Raw genomic sequence first — 24,648 nt, forward strand, 5'->3', positions numbered from 1 at the left:
ACGATATAGTAGAATGGAGTTTCCTCAAAGCCCTCCTTCTCAAAATGGGTTTCGCAGATATATGGGTTTCTTGGATTCTCTGGTGCGTTTCCTCAGTATCGTACCAAATCTTACTTAACGGAGAACCAAAAGGCAATATCCAACCATCTAGAGGGCTTCGTTGTGGGAACCGAAATTCGCACTGTCGATTTATGCCTAAATTAGGAAACTAGGATCTCTGCGAGAGCCAACGACAAGTGACCGAATATATGCGGAAGTCATGAAAAGATAACAAACGAGTTTAGAGAAAACAGTAGATCTTATTTCGAGTCCGCGTAAGAGTGTTGCGATTATTACATGATATCATAAAAGCTTTGGCCGCAAAGGCTGTCAGCGAGTTACTTAGTTCTAGCGGCCTAAAAGCTCAAACCTAGTTGAGTCGCAGCTCGATAACGAAAGACGAAAAAGATACATAAAAGGTTTTTGATTGATTTCGGACTGAACCTTGTTATAGGCTGCCTACGTACCCCTTTCGAGGATCAAGCCGAACATAGTTCAATTGATAGAGCTGGACAAGAGATCGAACTGCCTGGGCGAGTTCGTCTAGTAATTGAGTGCCAGTCATAGAAACCTAACTTGTCGAGAATAAAGCCTAAAGTTTCTAAGTGCAGAGAATTCCGAGTCTAAAAAGTTCTCTCCATGCCTCTCGCCTAGGACTCCTTATATACTAGCTCCAAGGTCGGTTTACGCTTTTACTCTTCTGCCCTTAAGCCGTCATAGCATAAAATGGAGATACTCCATTTTTTCTGATCTTCGTATTTATCCTCAAAATTTCGTATTTATCCGCGGAAACTTGACATTTATCCTTCCTTGCGCGCCAAGCGTAAACCGTCATACGGTTTATGGGCTTTTGGTTAAAAAATCGTAAGTTGGGCCTCGAGTCGTGTCTTAGGTCCCTTTGGGCCGTCTTCCGACTCGAAACGTTTATTACGACTTCTTTCGATAAAAAACGAACTTTCCGCGGTTTTTACCGCAAAGTTTGATTGATGTCTTAGAATGGTCGGAAGACATGAACTGAGTTCGCTACAGTCTTCGGGAGATAGCATCGTAGGATAGACGAGAATGCATGAATTGGTGTCGTATCGACGTTTCGGAAGAGTTCGGTCGCTACTTAGCGACCGAGCGGGACGGATGTTCGGTTGCTACGTAGCGACCGAGCTGTGTGCATGCTTGGTCGCCGCGTATCGATCGAGCTTGGCTTGTCCGTGGTCCGATTGCCGTACTCGAGCTTGTCCGCGGCCGAATTGGATACATGTCTGTTTCCTTCGGACAATCGGTATTTAGTGGTTCGATTGAGATTTGAACAAGATTTTACCGCAAGGCTCTTTGTAATGATACCTTTACGAAGATTACTTTTTTGTAAAAATGTTAATGCTGATTTTTACGGACTTTTAGACATTGATTCCGTCGTGACCGATTTTGACCCCAACATTCGTCAAGGTGACCCCTTGTCCCCCTTCCTCTTCATTCTGTTGACAGAGGCGCTGATATCTCAACTTAGAGGGGCGGAGGAGGAAGGAAGGTTGACTGGCTTAAAGATTGCTCGGGCGAGTCCAGCAATTTCGCATCTCCTATTTGCTGATGATAGTCTCTTCTTTGTCAAAGCAGATGTCCAGCAAGGTGCTGAGCTGATACGAATTATTAACCTGTATGGGAGAGCCTCGGGCCAGTTACTCAACCCACTGAAGTCATCTATTCTGTTCGGTAACAAAGTAGGCCAGGAAGTTAAGGTAGCGATGAAGCAGATCCTGGGTATAAACAAAGAGGGAGGTATGGGCATGTATCTGGGCCTCCCGGAAAATATATGTGGATCAAAGCGACAAGTTTTTGCTTTCATACGAGACCGGCTAAATGAGCGCATTAATTCTTGGTCAGCAAAGTTACTTTCGAAAGGCGGTAAGGACGTTCTCTTAAAGTCGGTTGCACAAGCGTTACCTACCTCCGTCATGTCTTGCTTCCTCTTACCAAAGGATATCATCAATAAGCTTCAAGGTGCCATAACAAAGTTTTGGTGGAGTACGAAGGGAAACAATCGAGGTTTGCATTGGATTGCTTGGGAAAAAATCTGCGTTTCCTTCGAAAAGGGAGGTTTAGGCTTCAGAGATCTCCATGATTTCAATCTAGCTCTTCTGGCGAAGCAGCTCTGGAGACTCGTACACCATCCTAATTCGCTGCTTGCGCGCGTCCTCAAAGGTAGATATTATCGGCACATTAGTCCGATGGATGTTAAAACATCTAATTCCCCTTCATATGGGTGGAGAAGTATGTTAGCTGCTCAAGACTTATTGTGTGCAGGTCTACATAAGACGATTGGATCGGGTTACAATACTCGAGTCTGGATGGACCCGTGGATTCCGACCGTACCAGCTCGAGCAGCAGCAGACAACGGGGTCTATCGCGATCAGGACCTGTTCGTTAGTCAACTCATCGACCAATCATCAAAACAATGGAGAGTAGAGATGTTAGAGGCTTTGATTGATCCAATGGATATCCCTCTGATCCGGAGCATACGTCCCAGCCACTGTTTTCGCGATGATGGGTTTGCCTGGATATATACTAAGTCTGGCCTGTATACAGTGAAGTCGGGGTATAAACTTGCAACCCAAATGAAAGACGAGAAACTGGAACACGCTGCTACAGAATCAAGCCTTAACCCTCTGAAAGCTATGATCTGGAAGCTCCAAGCACCAAGGAAAATAAAACACTTTCTCTGGCAAGCCCTTACAGAGTGTGTTGCGACATGTAGCCGCCTGGTTGATAGACACTGTGGAACAGATAGGTCTTGCCCCAGATGTGGGGATGGCGAGGAATCTCTGAACCACCTCCTCTTCCTCTGCCCCCCCGGCGCTTCAAACATGGCTATTATCAGACATTCCATCGATTCCGGGGATGTTCCTGAGAGATTCTATGTATGAGAATTTTGACTACTTACTTCTGCGTGCAAAGCAGATGGGTACCCCGGATAACATTCTCGCTAAGTTCCCCTGGATCATATGGTTTATATGGAAAGCGAGGAACGAGAAAACTTTCAATGGAAAGCAAATATCTCCATCGGATACAATGCTACATGCTACTCAGGAGGAAGAGAATTGGCGGGTGGCACAAGTAATCGAGAAGAAAGATACTACCGGAGGAAACCATCCTTCATACAGCGGAAATGTAGAGAATGAGTCACACTTACCAAGATGCCAAGTGGATGCATCATGGGTGACAAATTCGACGGTTTTTGGAGGAGGTTTCGTTTTCGACCTGGCGCCTGGAACACATAGATATGGTTCCCTCGGGATGGATCAGGTCCTCACTCCTATGCATGCGGAGTTTACTGTCTTGCTAAATGCAATGAGATGCTCCTTACAGCTAGGTTTTACATCGATGTCCTTTGAATCGGACTGTCTTCAGCTTGTCAAGCTGATTGACGATGAAGAAGATTGGCCTGCTATGGCTTCAGAATGGAATGAATTTATTCATATAGTATCATCTTTTACAGGTTTTTCGATTTCTTTTATTGCAAGAGAACGCAATGTAAGAGCGGACCTCCTTGCCAAAGGGGCTCGCTTGAAAAACTCTATTTTCTCCCATGTAAACTCTGAAATTCCGGGGTGGTTAGCTCAACAAGCTAACATTTTCCTTATGAATTAATAAAGCATGGTGTTTGCACTCAAAAAAAAAAGTACTCTCTTCTTCTTCATTTTTAGATTCGGCTGGTTAGTTAATATAGCGAAAACCTCAAAAACTATTATTGAATAGGAAGAATATTGAAACAATTATTATATAGCAAAGACTAAACTAAACTGTTATTATCAATTTGACCAAAAAAAAAACTGTTATTATCAATAACAACTGATCTCATGGGTCTAGGTGTTATTATAAAGCAAGGATTAAATTTTTAGAGTCGGTTGTTTGCGGAAAAAAGAAAAGTCTCCAACTTTTGAAACTGTTACCGATTAGCAGGACTATATTTCATATTCAGTTGTTTTACATCTTGCTGATGTTCAGAGGGTTTGAGTGTGTTATTTGATTTATTCTTTATCTAATATATTAAAATAGAGTCCTATTTTTTATCTACCATTTACAAATTCTCATTTATTTTTGGACTTCCTTTAGAATAGCACATGTTTGGACATGGAAATGTGTTTGGTTCTTTGGATATCTAATCTATTAAAATAAAGTTATATTTTCTATCTACTTTTAACAAGTCACTAGATTTTGACCCGCGCTTGGAAAGCGCGGGATTTTGGATTATATTATAATACAAAGTTTTATTATATCGAAAAACATAATTTTTAACAGTTATATAATCTACAAATTAGTTTATTTGAGATTTTATATGTACACTTTTACGTAAGTTTCTTTTCGACATGAAAATTATATCCGGATCAAAAAAACAAACCAAACCGACCCAAAATTATAGGTTTAGTTCAGATCCAGAGAAGATAACCTATTGGGTTTTTTTTGACCCGCATGTCTTTGTTTGAGTTCGGGTTCTACCCTGGACCCGATCGTAAATATATGTTTATTAGGTATATTTGGATATTCCGAATATGTTTCCTGTATTATGGATATTGTTTTTAAGTTTTTGGTTTACTATAAAAGTTTTGATTTTAGGTAAATTTTTCAAATTAAAAACAAAATTGGGTATTTGGATAAAATTTTGGGTATTTTTCAGTTCATCGTGTATTTGAACAAGATTTGTTTGGAGTTTCAAATACTTTTCTTGTTTCGGATATTTTACAGATTTTTCATATATTTGAAATTCTTTTAGGATCTTAAATACCCGAACAGATGTGGACCCATTACGTCCATATCAGGTCCAACAACCTTTTGATATAGATTTTTAAAGTTATTGTACAAAAACATGGTTGATGATATATTTTCTGAGTAAAGGTATCATAAGAAATAATATTAAGATCTGTTAAAAATATTTAAAATATTGTATGTTTAGAATGATTAATGTATTATCAGAAAAATAATAAATAGTTATACATAACTCCAACGACTTTTTTTATATTAGATTTTTTAAAACTCTTTCCTTTTTAATAGTATTGATTCGTTTTAAGTGAAAGGTATATAAAAGTATAATATCTAAACAAATAATTTTCAAAATCTTGAATAATCAATACTGATATCGTGAAGTCAAGTTAGCTTTAATAGAACGAATGAATTTCTTCATTTTTTGTGAAGGTAACATGAATATTCAGAAAAATCATTTTTAAATATGAAAATATTATCAAACTATAGATGGTTGAAAGTTTAGTATATGATATGAGATTTTAGTGGGAAAGTTTATATATAATATGATTAAAGAGGAAGTTAGAATGTACACATATATGTCTTGTAATTTATCTTGCTTTAAATCATATATTATATAATAAAAGTGATAATATAAAACATTAGTTTCAATATTTTTACGATTAAAAATCAAAATGATAAATGTAGTAATAGTAATGATTAGGATTTAGGAGTGAAATTTAAATAAATAAAAGAATTGACTAAATTATTGTTAGAAAAATATATGGTAACATATTGTTAGTATAAATTTAAGGTAAGACAAAAAAATAATGAGTTAAATGAAAGGGTCCAAACAACTTTTATAAGTAGATTTTTTTCGACTCCTTCACTTTTAATAGTATTGATACTAGGAACCTCTAAAAAATTAACATATTTTATTATTTACATTAATAATAAAACAAATATAAATATAAATTTATTTTTAAATATAACAAATTATGTTGAGAAAGAATCTAACAAAATCTTACCAACCTTCTAAATATTTTTATAAAATAACACTTAATTAATTTCGTAAATACTAATATAACTTTCTAATTCAATGTTAATTAAAAATTTATTATAAAACAAGAAAATAAAATTATATACTATTTTATATATATTTTAATTATATTATGTATTATATTAAAATAGAAGTACTATATGAATTAAATATGGGTAAATTTATCTATTTTAGTTTTAAAATATTTTCATTTAAATAAATTATCACTCATCATCAAAATGTGTTAAAATTCGTAAACTATATTATATTTTTTAGAAAAATAAATTTATAAACATAAATTCATTAACATAGGTTAAACTATTATATCTACAACTACTTTTTTTTTATTTTTTTTATTTTGAAACTATCAACAATATATTGTTTAAAAAATAATAATATACAAAAATATAATAGTTTATAACTAACCTTTAGTTCATATACTATTTAAAAATATGTTATTAGAAAACTATGAAATTTTAATTATTCATTCAAAATATTAATGACAAATCAAATTTTAATTATAAATTTAATATTTATATTAATTATAAACATATTCTGAGAGATGTATAAAAATCTTACCGAAATTAAAATTATTAATATAAAATAATGTATTAATTTAGTAACAAAACAATTTCAAAAATCATATAATCTCCCACCTCAAATATAGTTGTGTAATTTTCCAAACAATTTTGACAAAATATAAAATTTAAAAAATAAGTATGCAAACTTAAAATGATAATGTTTTAAATTTTTCAAAAGGTATAATCATTGATAATAAAGAATAACTTCTTGAAATGTAACACGGAAAAACAAACTATGTTATAAAAATTAAAGTAATCTAATATTTTGAAGTCTTAATTTACTAACAAAAAAAAATTAATATCATAACTTCGAAAAAATATTCTATATCAATAAAATTTACTAAAATAATATGATGGATGCTACCATGTATACAATTTACTAAAATATTAGGTTTATATTCACAATATATAACACTAAAATTAAAATTATATACTTAAAATATTTATAATAATTCAAAAGTATACATTCATAAAATGAAAAATATCCGCACGAATGTGCGGGTCAAAATCTAGTTGTATTTTAAAATGCAGATACCGCTTGCTCTACTCAACTTATATCTGTAGAGATGGTTTGAGATCTTATTTATTTACTCATGCAAAACATTTGCGATTTTATTTATTTTAGAAATTTGACACCTCAAATCTACTCTATTAAAATAGAGTCTTATTTGAATATACTGTGGCATATATTAAAATTAGACCTATTAAATATGTTGTGACTAAATATAGACACCTTCTATTATACCATCTTTAATAAGTTTTATATTTATCTTTGTTTACATTTATAGAGATGGCAATTTAGGAGTTTGCCCGCGGGACCGGCCCATTAAGATCTGTTGCGGGTCGGGATTGGTCACTACATAACTAGGCCCATTTTTTAGCGGGCCTCGCGGGCTGAGTTTGTGCGGGTTTGGGCCGGAAGCGGGATGGGCTCGTGTTGTACCGCGGGGCGCGCGGGATCCGCACCCACTTCGTCATCTTGTCTCTTCGAGCTCCCACCGGGAAAGAAACAGAGAGAACTGATGATTTGAAAGACGATCTCTTCCGGCGTATCTTCTTCTTCAATCCACCACAACAACTTCGATTCTCGACAACAACTTCTCCATGCATGGTATTCATCTTATCGTTTGATCAAGTATGTGTCTTCTTCTCGGCATCATCTTCTTTCTTTCCTTTTGAGCCACAAATCACGAACAATTTCTTTAGAGAAAATTTATTGCATGGATTTGGTACTGATTGGGTGTTTGGTTTTATTTGAATTTGGTTATGAACTTATCTCCGTGCACTTTACCTTTACATGTTGAATTATTGGTGCCAATTCACATCTTTAAAGAACTGAAGTTACTTATGTACTCATTGATGTTGTGTCTTAGAAACAAAACGAGACTAATTAAGTAATAACTAATGACTAATGAACGTAAGTGCTAATTACAAACGCTGCACACGTAACAAACATAAGCTAATAACTATCTTCATGAAAGTTTATTTTCAGCATGATATCTTCAAGATCTGGATTGATTTATGATGTCTTTGTGGTAGTGTTAGAAACAATTAAAGTTATCATTAGGAAATTGGGTGACTTGCGGAGAGATTGTTGGTTCCAGAAATTATACATAAATTATTAAACAACTCTCTTTGTTCTGCATAAGCTGAGCTGAACCAATTCACTTTTATCAACTATCTAATAGCTAGTTAGTATTGTTTATGGGAGACTTTTTTGGTCTTATCGGTCTTGTTACCATCCTTAGAATGAGTAAACCATATGGCAGGTTATATGTGCTCCCGGACTTTGACGAGGGAAAACGCAGCTGCTGGAGAAAGCTAGAGCGTCACAACAATAGAAGGAAAAGGAAACCTGTAGACAGAAGAGGAGTTGCTTCAAAACAACAGCAAGTGAACAGGTACAAATCATACTACCATGTTTCGTTTGATGATGGAAAAAGTGTAAGTGAAAAATGTCTAAAACTTCAGTCCGAGCATTGTCTAAAACTCAAAACGAGACTAATTAATGAAAGTGATGCCTGATGACTAATTAAACATAAGTTAAGAGTTATCTGTTTGTTTGTCATATCATTGACTTTGATTACATTATGGATAGTGTCGTATGCTTGTAACAAATGAGAATCTCTTCTTCTTGCAGGTTCACAGGATTGGTCAAGCTTTGAAGATAGGGCCCGCAGGCCGACCCGCATAACCGCTGCTATAGTGCGGGTCAGGATTGGTCATAGGGTTCAGGGCCCGTGTCCCGCGGCGGTACGACCCGCAAAGACTCAACTGAAAATGGTACCGCGGCGGGGCGGGACAAATGGGTTGCGGGTGATCCCAATTGCCATCTACTCTACTAAAATAGAGTCCTATTTGAATTTACTGTGGCATATTTTAAAATTAGACCTATTAAATATGTTGTGACTAAATATAGACACCTTTTATTATGTATTTATCTTTATCTACATTTACATTACATTAGATTAACCCTATTTAATTAAAACAAGTATCTTCCACATAAATAAAAAATTGCTGATTAGAATTGGTTGAATGATTGATTATACCTAGGTGTAGTTTCTCATTTTCTGGGTTTTTGATTATTAAAATCTACTAGAGGCCAACCCCCGCGCTTGCGCGGGGATATTGATTTTTTTTGTTATTACCCGTTAAGTTGCCAAGGAGTTGCAATAGTTTGTAAAGTTGTTATTGAAACTGTGCAGTAGGTGTGAGACTTTAAGTTGAATTGTGTATTGTTTCGTGGGTTTTTTTTAGTAAACTGGAGGTCGCTTTGGTGACTAAAACTGGTTAAAATGTGGTGAATTTATGAGCGTTATTTTTAGTGTTTAAATGGCTGAAGGTATATTTATATGTTTGATGTTTATATGTTTGATGTTTCTCTGAATTTGTTAAAAAGTTTTTTTCAGTAGTTTTATATATGTTACAATAAGTTTATTGTTCTGAGTTTTTTTATTTGGTGCAAGAAAGATTATTTTAAATTGGCAGAGTTAGTAATTAAAATTGCATCTTTTATTTTTAGCCTGTAGTCTTCACTTTTAAGTTAGATAGTATAAAAAAAAAATTATTTACATGACCGAACCTACGTTTATGCATTGTTGACGTTAAACTTTACTAATTTATAAAATTGGGGTCATTGATAAATAAATAAATACACGTTAACACTCCCTTTTATTATTTAAAGTCATAGTAATTCTTACACAATTAAAATATAGTTTACAGCAAATCAAAGAGACAACCAACTTCAAAGTGGAGAGAAGAACATATTGAAATAGACAATTGAAATGAAACAAAAGCTAATTGGGGTTGACGGTTAGATGGCCTTGCGAGAATCACTTCAGGGGACGTTTGTTCTCGTTGGCAGCATAACCTGTCAGACTTGCTTCACCAACTCCCGGTGATATCTCCACCAACCCATGGTGTTGGCAGATTCTGTTGCTTCTCCAGATTCCATATCAACGACTGGAGGTGGGTTGCTGATGTCACTGTAAGAAACATTAGGACCTGTGTGTTAATTAATATCAGCAATCTTAAAAACTTTGAAAGCATATATTATCCTACCCCTGCCTGAGTGCCAAATAAGAGGTCTTCACTAATTGCTGAGACGGTGAACATGAACGTACGGTGATTTGGAGTGAAATTGTAGGGAGTCACACGTAGCTGAGAAACATATTCATAGCCAGCTAGCTCCTCAAGATATTCCTCACCACCACTCATCTCAATTAGGTAGGTTGGGGGCTTTGTGCGGCTTTAGAGTAAGAGAAAATATTATATGCCAAATTTAATAGAAATTGTGAAAGGACAATGTACTTGCTCAAGAGCCAGATTTGTTGCCTCTCTGTTGATGAGTTTTGTCATCTCTTTGGCAAAGACCACAAAAGTGGCACTGTCCTTTCCGTCATCGACAGCTAGTTCAACACGAAACCTGGATCTGGAGGACGTGAACTGTTAGCAGATATTTATATTAGGCTGTTACTTTGAAAATGGATCGGGAATGAAAGTTTAGACCTGATGACTCATGTCAGGTTGGAAGAAAGATATCGGTTGCAACTGAAGAAAGTGACGGATTTTGTAAGCTTCCTGCTGCAACTGATGCAAGAAACAAAGGACCATCCATTTTATTTGAGGACACCAACAATCTGAGCCTTGCAAAGAAAACCAGTTTCCTATGTCTTGAGGAGGACAAAAATGCTAACCTTAGTTGAGTCTATCCTGAAACAACATAAGAGCACTAAAGTATGTTTGAAGAATGAGTGTTACCTGCTCACACTAGTAAAAATACACCGTATAGCCACGAAAAGGTCACTAACAAATCGTGGGTACATAAGCCAAAAACCGTGGCTATCTCATTACCAGCCACGATTCTATGTCGAGAAACTACCGTGGCTATAGCTTCGTGACTACGAAAAACCGTGGCTTAGCGTGGCTTATTAGCCACGGTTTCACCACGATTGTTTCGTGGCTTTTATAACCACTGTTCTACCCTGTCTGGAACGTGGCTACGTCTAGCCACGAAGATTACCACTATCTTTTCGTGGGAAATTTTAGCCACGAATTTGCCACTATGTTTTCGTGGGAAATATTAGCCACGAATTTGTCACTATATTTTCGTGGGAAATCTTAGCCACGAATTTGCCACTATGTTTTCGTGGGAAATCTTAGCCACGAATTTTTCTTGTTAGTATCGTGGTTATGTACCCACGGCTTTGTCGTGGCTAAGGTTAACCGTGTTTTTTTTTATAATTCTGGTTCTAATTCAATTTCTATTTGAATTTCTATTTCAATTTCTATTTCAATTTCTATTTCTAATTTTAACCATAAAACACAATTGAAATTAAACATGAAATTATAATCATAAGAAAGTTGGTTTACAAAAGCTAAACATAAGAAGATTAGATATTAAACAAGTGCATTGAGTCTTAAGAACAAAAGGATAGTACATAAGAGATCAAAAGATGCTACACATGCATCTAAAAGCCAAAAGAGAGTTTTAAGATTAGATAGAAAGATGCTAAACATGCCTCTAAGCCTGAGTCGAAGGGTCTTGAGACTGAGTAGAAGGGGGTTGTTGCTGAGGGTTAGCTTGGGGTCGAAGTGATTGGATGAGCTCAGCGATTGCAGCCCTTGTTGCTGCGAAGTCCTCCTTCATTGTTGCCACATCCTCCTTCACAGCACCTACATCAGCCTTCACTGCACTTACATCATCAATCACACTTTGGAAGCTTGTCTCTAGTCCACTCACTCGCAACTCCAGCTCCAAGTTGCGGGCCAGAGAAGCAGGGACTCTTGCAGATGGCGCATGTTCCCTATACTGGGCACTGCCAAGTCCGTAGATATGCCCCCTCTTACCTTTAGCATTCTGAGAGCAAACACAAAGCATATACAGTCAAAAACAACTCCACATATAACAAGATGAGTCTATAGAGGAACCAGACTCAGACAACACCTAATTCCAACTCCACAGACAACAAAACTCCTAATTCCAACTCAACAGACAGCAAAAATCATAATTGCAACTCCAACTCCAAAACACATGACAAGAGTCTGAAAACATACCTTCAGATAAGCTTGGTTTAACAGGATGCGAGAAGGAGCTGAGGTTGCTGATGGACTTTGAGGTGATCCATCACTGTTAGTGTTAGAGACCTGAGTAGCTTCCATCTCAGCTTGAGTTACCAGTTCTTCTGCACGATAGTCCACAAACGTCCCATCCTTTTTCGTGTGTGTCCTCCTGACAAGGTCTGTGTAGGATGGAGGTTCACCAGTCTCCACAGTCTGCCAAAAAAAAGGAAAAAAAAATTATTTAGGCAAAAGTGTAAGAAATAAAGACAAGGGAAATTACCATGTTGTATTCAATTCTTGCAAAACCAACCGGTCCTGCATTGTGCTTGTATACCCCTTTACCCAGAGGATCAGACTTGCGGCTTTTAGCAGCTTTCTTGCTCTTCTTCTTGGCTGGTTCTGTCGCCCAATACTCCATAAGGGTCGTCCAGTCATTCTCATTGATGTACTTTGGCTGCTTGTTTTTCCTCTTCTTGGTGCTAATCCGTTCACCAATCGAAGTCCATGTTTCCTTCTTCCAGAGAGCATAGACCAAGTCATTAAACTGTTGCTCCCAGTAGAAATTTTGCTACAAAAGAAAAACAATACAGTTAGTGTAATTTTTTTTTTTTTGAAACACAATACAGTTAGTGTTATCAAAGAATAAATTTACAGGTTAATTTAAGTTGGTAAATCACTTACCACAAACGTCTGCCACCATGAATCCCTCCTTTCGTCAGGGACAGACCTCCAACTCTTCCAAGGTCCCATGTAGTATGCTTGCCATGTTGCACGGATGAAAGCATTCACTGATGGGTCAATAGAAAACCTAAAAAGACCACAAACATCAGAGACATCAGAGAGTAGCCTAAACAATCTAATGACAGTTAAACACTAAGAGAGAAAGCTTACCATAACGCTCCATTGATCTTATCAGGATGGAGGTGTGGCTGGGATATCCTAGCAGGAGCATTGAACATGGCATTGAGAGACATTTGCGGATAGCTATTTGAACGGGAGGATGAAGCTTGTCCGGTTGCAGCCACTCCCGTGGCACCAGGAGGCATAGGAGGAGATGTCCCTTGTCCTCTTCTTGAGGCCATCTGCAGTTAACAGAAGAAAAAGTTTAATCAAAAACCCACAGAGACAAAGAGAAATTAAAACAATAAAGACACATAAGAGTGTCCAACAAAATTAAGAGACAGAGACTGAATCAGAGACAACGAACAACTCTATCACAGAAACAAACCTTAATCGCTTAATCGAACAACTCTATCGACAGAGACAAAACCGAAAGAAACTGAAACTCTAAGAAACAGAGACAATTCTAAGACAGAGACAATCGAGAGAAAGCAAAACCCTAAGAAACAAATCGACAGTAACAACAGAAAAAAACTGAAACCCTAAATCAGAAACAAAAACCAAACATGCAACAAGAACATTCAAGTGACAGAGACTGAATCAGAGACGACGACCCTAGATCGAGACGATTCTCGAAGAAGAAATAGAGGGCTACCTTGAGAGTAGAAGGGAACGAAAGACGTCGCGGCTTGGAACGAGAGACGTCGCGGGTTGGAATCAGAGACGACGAGTCTTCGAATCGGAGAGGACACTTGCTTTCGTCGGGGGCGACTCGGGAGAGAGTATATTTTTTTCTAAGTGTTTAGAAGAAAGAGGAAAGGATTAAAACCCTTTCAGCATAGCCACGATCAAACCGTAGTAAACCGTGGCTCGGTTTTAATAATACCCGCGAATTGTAAAACAATTGGAGGCAAAACCAAAAAAATTAGAGCCAAACCGAATGGTTTTGCCAAATTTCGTCATAGCCACGAAAAGCCCACGAAATTACAGTGGCTTTGGTTTAATATCAACCGCGAAATTAAAAACAATTGTGGAGCCAAAACCAAATAAATTGGAGCCAAACCGATTGGATTTATCATAGCCACTGTGTAGCCACGAAAGTTAGCGTGGCCTTGTTTAAATCACTTCGCAAAACACCAAACCTCTAACCCCTAAACTATAACCCCAAAACTCTTACCCATCAACCTCTCCTCCTACAACAACAACATATCTCAACAACATATTCCATAATCTTACAAAAATATTATACAACCTACCAAATTATTTTTCATCCTTACAATATATTTTACAACCTTACAAATTATTTTTCATCCTTACCATATATTTTACAATCTTATAACTTATTTCTCATCCTCACAACTTGTTTTCTTAATACATTCAACCTTACAACATATTTTACATATTTTACACTCTTAGAATATATTTTTGTCTATTCTGAACCATCGTCTGAATCACGGTCTGCTTCTACATCACCATCTGATACATATTCATCGTCCGGAGGATTCACTGGAGTAATATCATAATCGGACACATCATCAACAACATGTGTTTCCACCCGTAACAATGAACTTTCAGCAACCTGATCACGTCTATCATCTTGCCATGCCGTTAAAGCAATTTCGGACGTTTCTCGGATTCCTCGGGGAAAAATTTTGGCACAAGCCCACCAGTCATCGACTGATTGTCGACGTACCCGTGGATAAGGAATAAAACATGCTTGATCACAGTTACCTGTTACAAAATATCATAGTTTCCAATCATGGCTTTTCATCAATATCAAATCTCAAAAAAATAAATTTTTTTTTACTTACCTGGTAATACGAAAGGATCATATTTTGCATATTGTCTTCGTGGTGAGACATCAACAAGACCAAATGGATGTATTCTCATACCGCGATTTTCCGTCGGGTCAAACCACGAACATTTAAAAACCATAACTTTCAAGCCAACATCACCATGATACTCCACCATCATAATCTCTTGTATGAGACCATAGTAGTCTGTCTCATTGGTTCCAGGTACACATACACCATAATGTTGAGTTTTCTTATTTTGACCGTGGTTATGAGTGTGGAAAGTGTATCCACGTGTGTGATATATTGGCCAAGACCTATAACTACGCCTAGGACCTTGTACAAAATCCAACATCCACATAGGAAATGTGTAAAACTGAGTCGCATCATTAATCTGCAATACAATAACATTGTTATAAATAACAAATTTAATTAAATGAGTTCTGGAACTTAATAATACAAAACAATAACTCACATAGTCTTTGCACCACTCAGCGAATTTGGTGTCTTTTGCTTTTTGCATTGCAGCCGGAGTAATATCAGGAACACTTAGAGTCATATATTCTTCAAACATCCTGGACACATTTAAATCTTAATTATGTAACTAAAAATATGAATAAATATGTATTTATATTAAATTTTGTATAATAATGAACTACCTTTCATATGGAGCAAACGTTTCACAGTTGAGCATCATAAATGTCTGGAGAACAGTGTTATCTTCATCATTCAACCAACCAGTTGAGCATTGACCACTGATTCGCCCTTCATGGTAAAACAAGGATGGTATATCCGGATAATTGTATGAAAAGCGAATATCACTCGGACCTTCTGGAATGCTCATGATTTCAGGATGTCCAAAAAAGGTAGAGGAAGCATTTGAAATCTCCTCGTTTATCCATTGTGCAACTATCGAACCAGCGATGTGTGCTTTATTTTTGACCATCTTCTTCAAATGGTACATGTATCTTTCAAATACATACATCCATCTAAAATGGACGGGACCACCTAAGGCTACCTCATCTGGAAGGTGCACAAGAAGATGTTGCATAACATCGAAGAACGATGGAGGAAATATCTTTTCCAAGTTACATAGCTTCACACCGATATTTGCCTTTAAAAGGCCAACATCTGACTCTTTCAAAATCTTCGAAGAGATATCTCGGAAGAAGAGGGCAATATCTGTAAACAAAAAAATAAAATTAATTATAGCATAAATTATAGTAAATTATAAAATGATACAAATGAATAAATACCTCTAATCGCTGTGTGAACATGTTTTGGAAGGAGTTCAGCGAACGCAAATGGATATAGTCGTTCCATTATGACATGACAATCGTGACTTTTCAGTCCATGTAGCTTTAAATTGCTTTCGTCAATACATCGACTAAATTTGGAGGAGTATCCATCGGGAAATTTTATGTCATTTTTCAACCATAGAAGGAATGCTCTTTTTCCCGCATTTGGCAGCCTGAATATTGGGATGGGCATCGTTCCATCCTCTTTCATCTCTAAATCTCGCCTTTTGCATAATGCTGGAAGATCCAATCTGCTTTTGATATTGTCTTTCGTCTTTCCAGGAGCATTTAACACCGTGTTCGTCAGGTTATCGAAGAAGTTTTTCTCAATATGCATGAAATCAAGGCTATGCCGAAGTAGATGATTTTCCCAATACGGTAACTCCCAGAAGATACTCTTTTTTACCCAATTGTGAGTAACTCCATATCCGGATATTTTCTTGGATGGATTATCATGTCCATTCCCTCCACAATCAACAGATTTTGATAACCCTTCTATATTGTTTATCCTTTCACGGAATATTTCTTCTCCGGTCAACCACGGAGGAGGAGGATCTAAAACTGTTTTTCCCCGTCTAAATGCTTGAGTGTTTTTTCTGTAAGGATGATCCGCATCTAAAAATCTTCTGTGGCAATCAAACCAACTATGTTTCCTTCCGTTAGTTAACCAGAATGCACCAGTCTCATCTTGACAATATGGGCAGGACAACCGACCATGAGTCGTCCAACCTGAAAGCATCCCATAAGCTGGAAAATCGCTTATCGTCCACATCAAAACTGCTCGCATTTTGAATATTTCTTTCATTGAGATATCATATGCCTCCACACCATCCTCCCATAACATCTGTAATTCTTCAATCAATGGCTGAAGGTAAATATCTAGGCTTTTTCTTGGATGTTTGGGCCCCGGAACTAGCACCGAAAGGTAAAGGAATTCTCTTTTCATACACATTCCCGGAGGCAAATTGTATGGAGTTACAATAACGGGCCAAAGGGAATGTGCTTCTCCATTCATACCAATCGGATTAAACCCATCTGTTGATAAACATAGATAAATATTCCGGCTTTCAGCAGCAAATCCAGGATATACCTCATTAAAGTGTTTCCACGCTATGGCATCAGATGGGTGATGCATTTCGCCTTCCGGAGTCACATGCTCCTTATGCCACCGCATATTGGAAGCTGTCGCCTCGAGTTGGTACAGACGTTTCAGACGATCTGCAATAGGCAAGTAAAACATTCTCTGCTTTGGCTTGTTTTTTCCTTTTCCATTGTTCGGATAGTAGCGATCTTCTCTACAAAACTTACAACTAACCAAATTCGCATCTTCCTTCCAAAATAGCATACAATTCTTCACGCAAACATCAATCTTATGTAGGGGTAACCCAAGCCCTCGTGTCAGTTTCTTTGTCTCGTAATATGTTGCTGGAGCATTATTCGGCTGCGGAAGCATTTTCTTAAAAACTTCAGAAATCTCATCAACACAAGCTTCCGCCAAATTATAATCCGTCTTCACTTTCATCATCCGAGAAGCAAGAGACAACTGAGTTATTCCGTCTGCACATCCTTCGTAGAGAGGTTGACTGGCTGCTTCAAATGCTTCAAAAACACTATCACGATATGGCTCTGCTACCTCCGTCTCTTCTATAGGTTCCGCTGGTACTTCCAGATTACTCTGGTAGTGATTTTCATGAGCATTCCAAGTAGGATTCTCCCACATTTCTTCTTCGCCCGTTGAATGATTCGCTCCAGAACTCTCACCAACGGTGTAGAATTTTTCTCCATGACTTGTCCAAACGTAGTAATTTCCCTTAAAACCATATAAGAATAGATGTCTTGAAACAACTTTTGCATCTCGTTGCTTCACATTTTTGCATCGAGCACACGGACACAATAACGTTTGCCGCTCTATGTAATCCGCTTGATTACACGCAAATTGAAGAAATGCGTTAATGCCTCCAAGAAACACTTCTGAAACAGAATTACTCTCAGGATCAATCCTTTGATCCATCCATTCCCTTGAATCAAAGTAGAAAGACATAGTTTTGTTTAGAAAATTTGGTTGAAGAACAAAAGTTATTAATGTCTCACGGGAAGTGAATATATTTTACCAAATAGCCACGCTATAGCCACGACATCTTCGTGGCTAGTTAAAAATATCTCTGACACACGAACCTTTCTCTACTTCGAACTGTAAAAGCTAATAGTAGCCACGGTTTAGCCATGATAAAAGCGTGGCTACGTACATTTATTTGCTTTTTGATGTCGGCAGAATAAAACAAAACGTAGCCACGAAAAATATAGTGGTAAATTCGTGGCTATGGCTTGGCCACGCAAATTTCGTTGCTATACCGTGGCTTTTCTAGCCACGAAAACTATATCGTGACTAGTTCGTGGCCAGTTTTCGCGTTTTCCGTGGCTATGTTTCTTTCGTGGCTGTAACGTGGTGTGGTCGTGGTTTTTTGTATACAGCCACGGTTTTGTAGTGGCACTTTCGTGGCTATGCGGTAGATTTTTACTAGTGTCATTGGAGTTGGAGATGAATGTGTGGAGGTCTCCTATTGCCCGAGCTCTTTCTTTTTATCCCTTCCATGGTATCAACTCTCTGCTGCTTCAACTTCCAAGCTGCATGGAGTAAGTATGTGTAACACACATAAATTTGCTGGTAAGATAGGTTTATGTAAGTCGTGACTTACCTGTTTATATAATCTTTGATCGCAGGGATGGTGTTGTCGAAGTAAAAATGGGTAGGTTTAGATAGAGATTTCCTTCATAAGTCCAAGTGTTTCTTAGAAAGTAAAATATAACATGTTGGAGAATTTATTTTTGCAGGAAACGTGTACCATATACATGTTTATTTCTTAAAAGTTTCAGAACCATACCTCCCAATATTTTTGGAGGAACCGTAGGACCACCATTACAGACTTGGATTCGACTTGGATTGACAACCCACCTGATCCCGACGGCGCGGGCGGCGGAAGCACGGTACCAGTGATGGAATTATGTCAAACTTTCCATGTAAAGTCACAACCCCTCCAACTCCGGCTCCAGTTCCGCAATTATTCCCATGACGGAGAACTCGGCTGACGGAGAACGACGTTAGCCACCGTGCCGTTACCACTGAGCACGGAGACACCTCTCCCTCTCCGGCGAGCGTAAGTGTTGACGCTCTCAACTATGTCGGCTCCAGATGAGACTTCAAGAACATGAGATCTAAGGACGTTAGGGCATGAACTCAGAGATTTGGAGAAGACGAATTGGAAGAGTCGGAGAGAAGTGAATTACAAAACTTGGCACGAAAAAGGTTTTGGGGGTCGAGATGGGCCGAATAAAAAAATTTACATAGCCCACACAAAATGTCCAGCGATTGTGACGTGTCAAAATACATGTTTCTGATTGGCTTGAATTAAAAATCTGACGTGGCACACTGTATGCTCTCTATATGCTGCTTTTAGTATTGTAGATATTCTTTCTATTTTATTCAGAAAAAAAAATATTTTTGATTCCCTGCGTTTGATTATTAGTTGTTGATATTCAAATGCATGATCAGTGTTCATAGATTCATTGGTAATTAAATCTGGAAAACAAAAGTTGTTGATTTGGTTTAGTATTCCAAGAACAGGTCATCGAATATCTCAGTCATCTCCATGTTTGTCTTCGCTTTCCTTCAGAAACTCACTTAGATCGGACTTTGTAAATTGCAATCATGTGGCCGCTTTGCCTTCTGGAGTTTCCAGTGGATTCGATAGTTTCTTTTCAGCGTCATGATTCAAATCTCCACTGATGTTTCATCTTATTGGCTTATTTAAGTGATTTCTTAATAATCCACATGACCAGTAAGCTTCATGCATGATCATCTCACGTCGACTCTGCTTTTTTTTTTCTGATTGGTGATCCTTGATTCTGGCTTTCTTAATAAGATCTTTTTTCCGATAATTCCTTTTTCCGTCACAAACGAAATGGGAACACATTGATAATATAACCTCCACCCGTGTTCTTTCTTATAAAATTGGTGTGATCTAATATTTTAACAAGCTTCAGTCTTGATTAATTTGTGTTTTTGGTTTTTCACAAGGAAGGTATGGTGATGGAGAATGAGTAATACGACACCTTAACCGTCAAAACTGATACTTTCGAAGCTAACACTAAAAAGACTAGTTAACAGTTTTTTTCTTTTTTTTTTGTATCATCAATTTCTTGTGTGGGAATATGAGTCAAGAAGTTTTAAACTTTTTCCTGGTTTGATTTTGTCTCAGGCAAGGACAGTTCATCGGAGATTCTCAAGCTACTACAAACTTTCAGGTGATGATTAGATGATTTTGTTCACATTGCAACTGTTTCTTTGTTTTGGATTGTTGTTTACTAGAACCCTGATGATTTAAAAGTTCTGTTTTTTGGTTCAAGGTGATGGGATCAGTCCTTGCGATTAAACATATTACTCACATTTTTCCTGAGATTGAAAAAATGTCCAAAACTAAACATAGCAATCAATTACGGTGCGTACTAACCGAGGTGATACTAAAATTTTCATAATGCTGTTCTCTGCGAGACTAGCAAGAAAGATCCCAAGAAGTTTATCCATGAAGACCTGGATTAGTAGTACTGCTAAGTTAACTCTCCATGTTCTTGGAGCTGATCTTACCGCCTACCGGTAGATGCAACGGTATGAACCTATACACACAAAATGGAGTTTTTGTAATTGATTTTCAAACAAAAGTTGATGTTTGTCTTTACCTCTTCGTTTTATCGAGTGTTTGCTTGGAATGATACCTTTGCAGGTTATCAGATGGGCTTATGTAGGTGAACGTATAACAAAATACATTTTCTTTTTCAGAAAAAAGATTCTCTGGAGCTCTTTGTTTTTGAAAAAAAATCCTAACATGAAGAGAATTGTACACCAACATGTTCTGTTATGAAGTCATGACAGACATGAAAGCTGGATCATTGTTTTTAGGTTTTTCTTTGATGTGTTGGTCTTTAAGGATACCACTATCATGGGTCCGGTTATTTATGAAATAATTTGAGAAATTGTAAGTTTGCTTGATATGAAAAAAGTAAAATGTTCTTTTCACTTTATCATTAGTCTTAAGTTGTTTTGTATCCAAGCAACATTTCATTAGACTTATATTCTTATCGTCTATAAATTAGTTTAACGCAGTAGATCTCAAATATATTCAATACGAAAACCATTAAATATAATTTTATTTTTCAAAAACACTAACAAATTTTTAAAAACTATTAAATAAAATTAGATAGAAATAGTTTTATCTACGTTATATGAATTATATTATTGCCAAAAAAATAAGTTGAAGGTAACTGTAATGTAAAATAATAATTTAAATTGAATGGCAACAAAAACAAATCAACAATACTATTATTTATACAATATAACAAACATAATTTACCTTTTCATAAGAAAAAAGATCTATAATTATAAATGAAAGGCTACCCTAAATTTTCTTTCGATTATACCTTGCATATATTCAAGAATAGGTCAAGAATAGGTATCTTACATGACTTTATTAATTTTACATTATGTTTGTATCAAATGAGTATGAGACATATTAGTCCCTTAAACATATTAAAATATAAATAATTAATTTCAACAACCACTAATATATAGTAACTTATTTACCAAAAAATATAGCTACTTAATCCTTATTTAGAATAAAAATATTTAATGTTTCAAAATGATATGGGTTTATTTTGATCACAACTGTAGAATATACATATTACCTTTAAAAGATATATGTACGTAATTAATATATATATATATATATTCTGACTTGGTATATAATCTTGAAGTATAAAGAATTTCTAAACATATTTAAAGTATAAAACTATTCAATAAAATAAAATAAAATAAAATAAAAAACAAAGAAAAAAAACGGAAATATAGCTACCTAAATCATAATCGACTCGAAAATTACATATCCCTATTCATACCGAGACACTCAAACTCAACTTGAAATTTTATCAGGTTCTTAAGACTGTTATTTGAACCAAACCAAAAACTAAAATAACCAACCCAAACCAAAGCCAAATTTATAAATAACAGAACGGTTACTTTTTAAAATGGAATTCAAACATTGCAACTAAACTGGAATCAAACCGAAAACAAAAAATGCAATTTGGCAGTAAAGTTTGTAAAATGTCATTAAATCATAAAATTGTAATCTAAAAACATAAATTATAAATAATCCCTCGCAACCGCGCTGGTCAGAATCTAGTTATGCTTAAAGAGAGAGAGACTTAGCCATATATAGGTATTTTCATTGTTACTATTTCAATATTTAGATTTTAAGTTCAGGGTTATTTTATTTGAAAAACATAAAAATATGAGTTTAATATTCTGAATATTATTAGGTATTCTAAGGATAATAACAAAAAATGATCATGTTTTAGAGATAGAGATTAAACAAGGATAAGAAACTAATGAGACATTAGTTGTGGACATATTATCTGAAACCAGAAAAATAAACTGAAGCTAAACAAAAACTTGACAGAAATTTACAAAAACTCGAACGATTCTTATTTTTCTAAATTCAAAACATTAAAATCGAACCAAAAATCGAACGGCCACCAGAATACTTAAAATATTAATTTATATATAATATAAGTTATAAATAAAATATTCATACCCCGAATATATTAATGACCTGTTTTTTCGGATTAAACTTGGGATTTTCGGCCTTTTTAGATTTTTTGGCTTTGAACCCGAATTAACCTAAACTATTTCTAATTTGGTTCACTTCGAATTTTATGAAAAAAAATAAAAGTTCGACTCGAACACAACATTATCCAAACCGATCTGATCCAAAAAAATGTATAGTTCCTAAACACCATTCTGCGTCATCAGCTCGACACTAGTCCTCAGCTAAACAGCCTAACTTTACTCAGCGCTACGAGCTCGGCACATGATCTCGGCTCATTAGCCCAAATTCTCAGCCCATTTGCTTGGTCCGTTAAGCTTAGCCTGGCTAAGGCAAACCGACATAGGACAAAGGGGATATGAGGTTCACTTATAAAAAGATAAAAAAGGGCTACCAAGGAAAGGATCCAAATTTGAATTCAACAGAGACTGACGGCTAAAAATTATGGTTTTACACTTTACTCTTCTCGCCGACTTGTATTTTTCCAGCCAACTCTAACGAGCGCTGGCTAGTTTTTCCTCTTATTTATACATTCTGTAATCTCACTCTTTTCTGATTAATAAAACAGCTTCGAAATAAACACAATCAAGTTTTGTATTCTCTTATTCGAATCCAACAAAACTCAACTCAGATTCAACAAGCTATAGGAAGATGGAGAAAGATTGTTGAAGGTGTTGCAGAAGTAAAGCCATCAAAATTAATTTATATTACTTTTTCAAATATAAACACACTAGTACCAAAACTTAAAAAGGAAAATATCATTTAAATCATCAACTTTTAAATGTGATTGAAATAAAACACAAACTTTTTCATAAAAAACACTTAAATTTATCGACAAACCATTTAATCATAAACTTTCGTTGATCACATCATTTTAGTGCTATCGTTAGTCAATCGTTGACTAACACTATAACTAAAATGGCTATTAAAGTTGATGATTTTTTTGGCAAAAAATAAATCAACATTAAAAAAAAAAACAAAATTGGATGTTAACTTGTAGAATAAAGTATTTAGTAACTATAACATTTTATAAAGATAAATATTGACTAAATAAAAATATAATGTTTTCATTATTTTCTTCAAAATAAAAGTTAAATAATTTTCATTTATATTCTAAAATAGTTAGTTAACATATCATTATTTTAATAATGATTTATTTAAAAATTAAATAAATTTTATAATATTGTTTTGATAATTATGTCACTTTTCATAACTATTAGTATAGTCCTAATTGGATTATGTTTCATAAATTTACTGTCCAAAATTTAATTTTGTTTGTATAAAATTAATTTATTTATTTTATTCTCAGAAGAATAGAACTAATGGTATATAGATTTTTCATTATTCTAATGATGTAGCAACATTTGGATCTTAACAGTTTTTTGGTGAAACTTATCCCCTATATATTAATTGAGGAACATTTGAAAAGATGCAACCTCAATTTTGTAATAATTAAAAAAGACTCCTTGCTTATGTGTCAATCAATTAGGTAGTTAATTAATCATATGTGTCAGCCTCACACTAAAATTGAAAAACATGTTTGTTCAATTCGATTTTTATATCTCACTAGAAATATTTAAGACCAACTATATGATATCATATGATATTAAATAAAGCAAGGTGGCTATTTATTATATATTATTTCCTAAAATAAAACCTACATAATTACCTAATGTGATTATGATATATATAGTAATTAATGATTTTAAATAATGAAGATTTGCTAATAATCTGTATGCTTTCTATCATTTTTGTTTAATTCTTACCTTTAAAATAAATTACACAACTACATTAATCGTATTTTAAAAATTAAGATTTTTTGTATATGTTGTATTTTGAATTTTTCAAAACGAGTATAAATTACTAAAACTGTTAAAAGTCTCACATAAACTTTTGTGATCAATGTTTACATTTTTTTCTATAATAAGATACAATGATAATAAAATCATAAAATAATTTTATTTTAATAGGTCTTTATGTTAATATATATATATATATACTTCATATCGTTTAAATTTAATTATTTATCATATACGATAGATAAGATTGACTAATTTGAATTATTTATTCTAAAATAGTTGCGAATAAACAAGAGCGGTCATTTGATTTATATGT

The 24,648-nt window shown here is 35.3% G+C and overlaps 3 protein-coding genes and 1 long non-coding RNA gene across 10 annotated transcripts; 1 reads left to right on the plus strand and 3 right to left on the minus strand.

Moving 5' to 3' along the window:
- The first annotated feature begins 6,150 nt into the window (after positions 1–6,150).
- LOC103868625 lies at positions 6,151–9,349 on the plus strand. The gene is made up of 3 exons (XR_632979.3): positions 6,151–7,522; positions 8,157–8,288; positions 8,528–9,349. It is a non-coding gene; the product is annotated as an uncharacterized LOC103868625 (long non-coding RNA).
- A 190-nt stretch (positions 9,350–9,539) lies between these two features.
- On the minus strand, positions 9,540–13,059 carry LOC108872287. Of its 3 annotated transcripts, XM_033292212.1 has the most exons (9): positions 12,841–13,059; positions 12,631–12,757; positions 12,230–12,517; positions 11,944–12,162; positions 10,648–11,746; positions 10,396–10,559; positions 10,198–10,318; positions 9,949–10,135; positions 9,540–9,872 (listed from the first exon to the last, which is right to left on the minus strand). In XM_033292212.1, the coding sequence occupies exons 1-5, from the start codon at positions 13,029–13,031 to the stop codon at positions 11,411–11,413; spliced, it is 1,161 nt and encodes a 386-aa protein (XP_033148103.1). In that variant the 5' UTR covers positions 13,032–13,059; the 3' UTR covers positions 9,540–9,872; positions 9,949–10,135; positions 10,198–10,318; positions 10,396–10,559; positions 10,648–11,410. The 3 variants fall into 3 exon arrangements, with proteins under 3 accessions (XP_033148103.1, XP_033148101.1, XP_033148102.1); XM_033292210.1 differs by having other exon boundaries at positions 9,949–10,318; XM_033292211.1 differs by having other exon boundaries at positions 9,540–9,891; positions 9,949–10,318.
- Positions 12,549–15,693, minus strand: LOC103868646. Of its 2 annotated transcripts, XM_033292209.1 has the most exons (4): positions 15,242–15,693; positions 15,058–15,157; positions 14,601–14,976; positions 12,549–14,520 (listed from the first exon to the last, which is right to left on the minus strand). In XM_033292209.1, exons 1-4 carry the CDS (start codon positions 15,631–15,633, stop codon positions 14,219–14,221), a joined length of 1,170 nt encoding a protein of 389 aa, XP_033148100.1. In that variant the 5' UTR covers positions 15,634–15,693; the 3' UTR covers positions 12,549–14,218. The 2 variants fall into 2 exon arrangements, with proteins under 2 accessions (XP_033148100.1, XP_033148099.1); XM_033292208.1 differs by having other exon boundaries at positions 14,601–15,157.
- Positions 12,549–23,891, minus strand: LOC117134202. 4 transcript variants are annotated; one of them, XM_033292206.1, is made up of 3 exons: positions 18,763–23,891; positions 18,577–18,648; positions 12,549–18,505 (listed from the first exon to the last, which is right to left on the minus strand). In XM_033292206.1, the coding sequence occupies exon 3, from the start codon at positions 17,919–17,921 to the stop codon at positions 15,801–15,803; it is 2,121 nt and encodes a 706-aa protein (XP_033148097.1). In that variant the 5' UTR covers positions 17,922–18,505; positions 18,577–18,648; positions 18,763–23,891; the 3' UTR covers positions 12,549–15,800. The 4 variants fall into 4 exon arrangements, with proteins under 4 accessions (XP_033148097.1, XP_033148095.1, XP_033148098.1 ...); XM_033292204.1 differs by having other exon boundaries at positions 18,577–18,668; XM_033292207.1 differs by lacking the exon at positions 18,577–18,648.
- Between the last annotated feature and the right edge of the window lie 757 nt (positions 23,892–24,648).

Source organism: Brassica rapa, chromosome A05 (genome assembly GCF_000309985.2).
Source record: "Brassica rapa cultivar Chiifu-401-42 chromosome A05, CAAS_Brap_v3.01, whole genome shotgun sequence".
Taxonomy (NCBI): domain Eukaryota; kingdom Viridiplantae; phylum Streptophyta; class Magnoliopsida; order Brassicales; family Brassicaceae; genus Brassica; species Brassica rapa.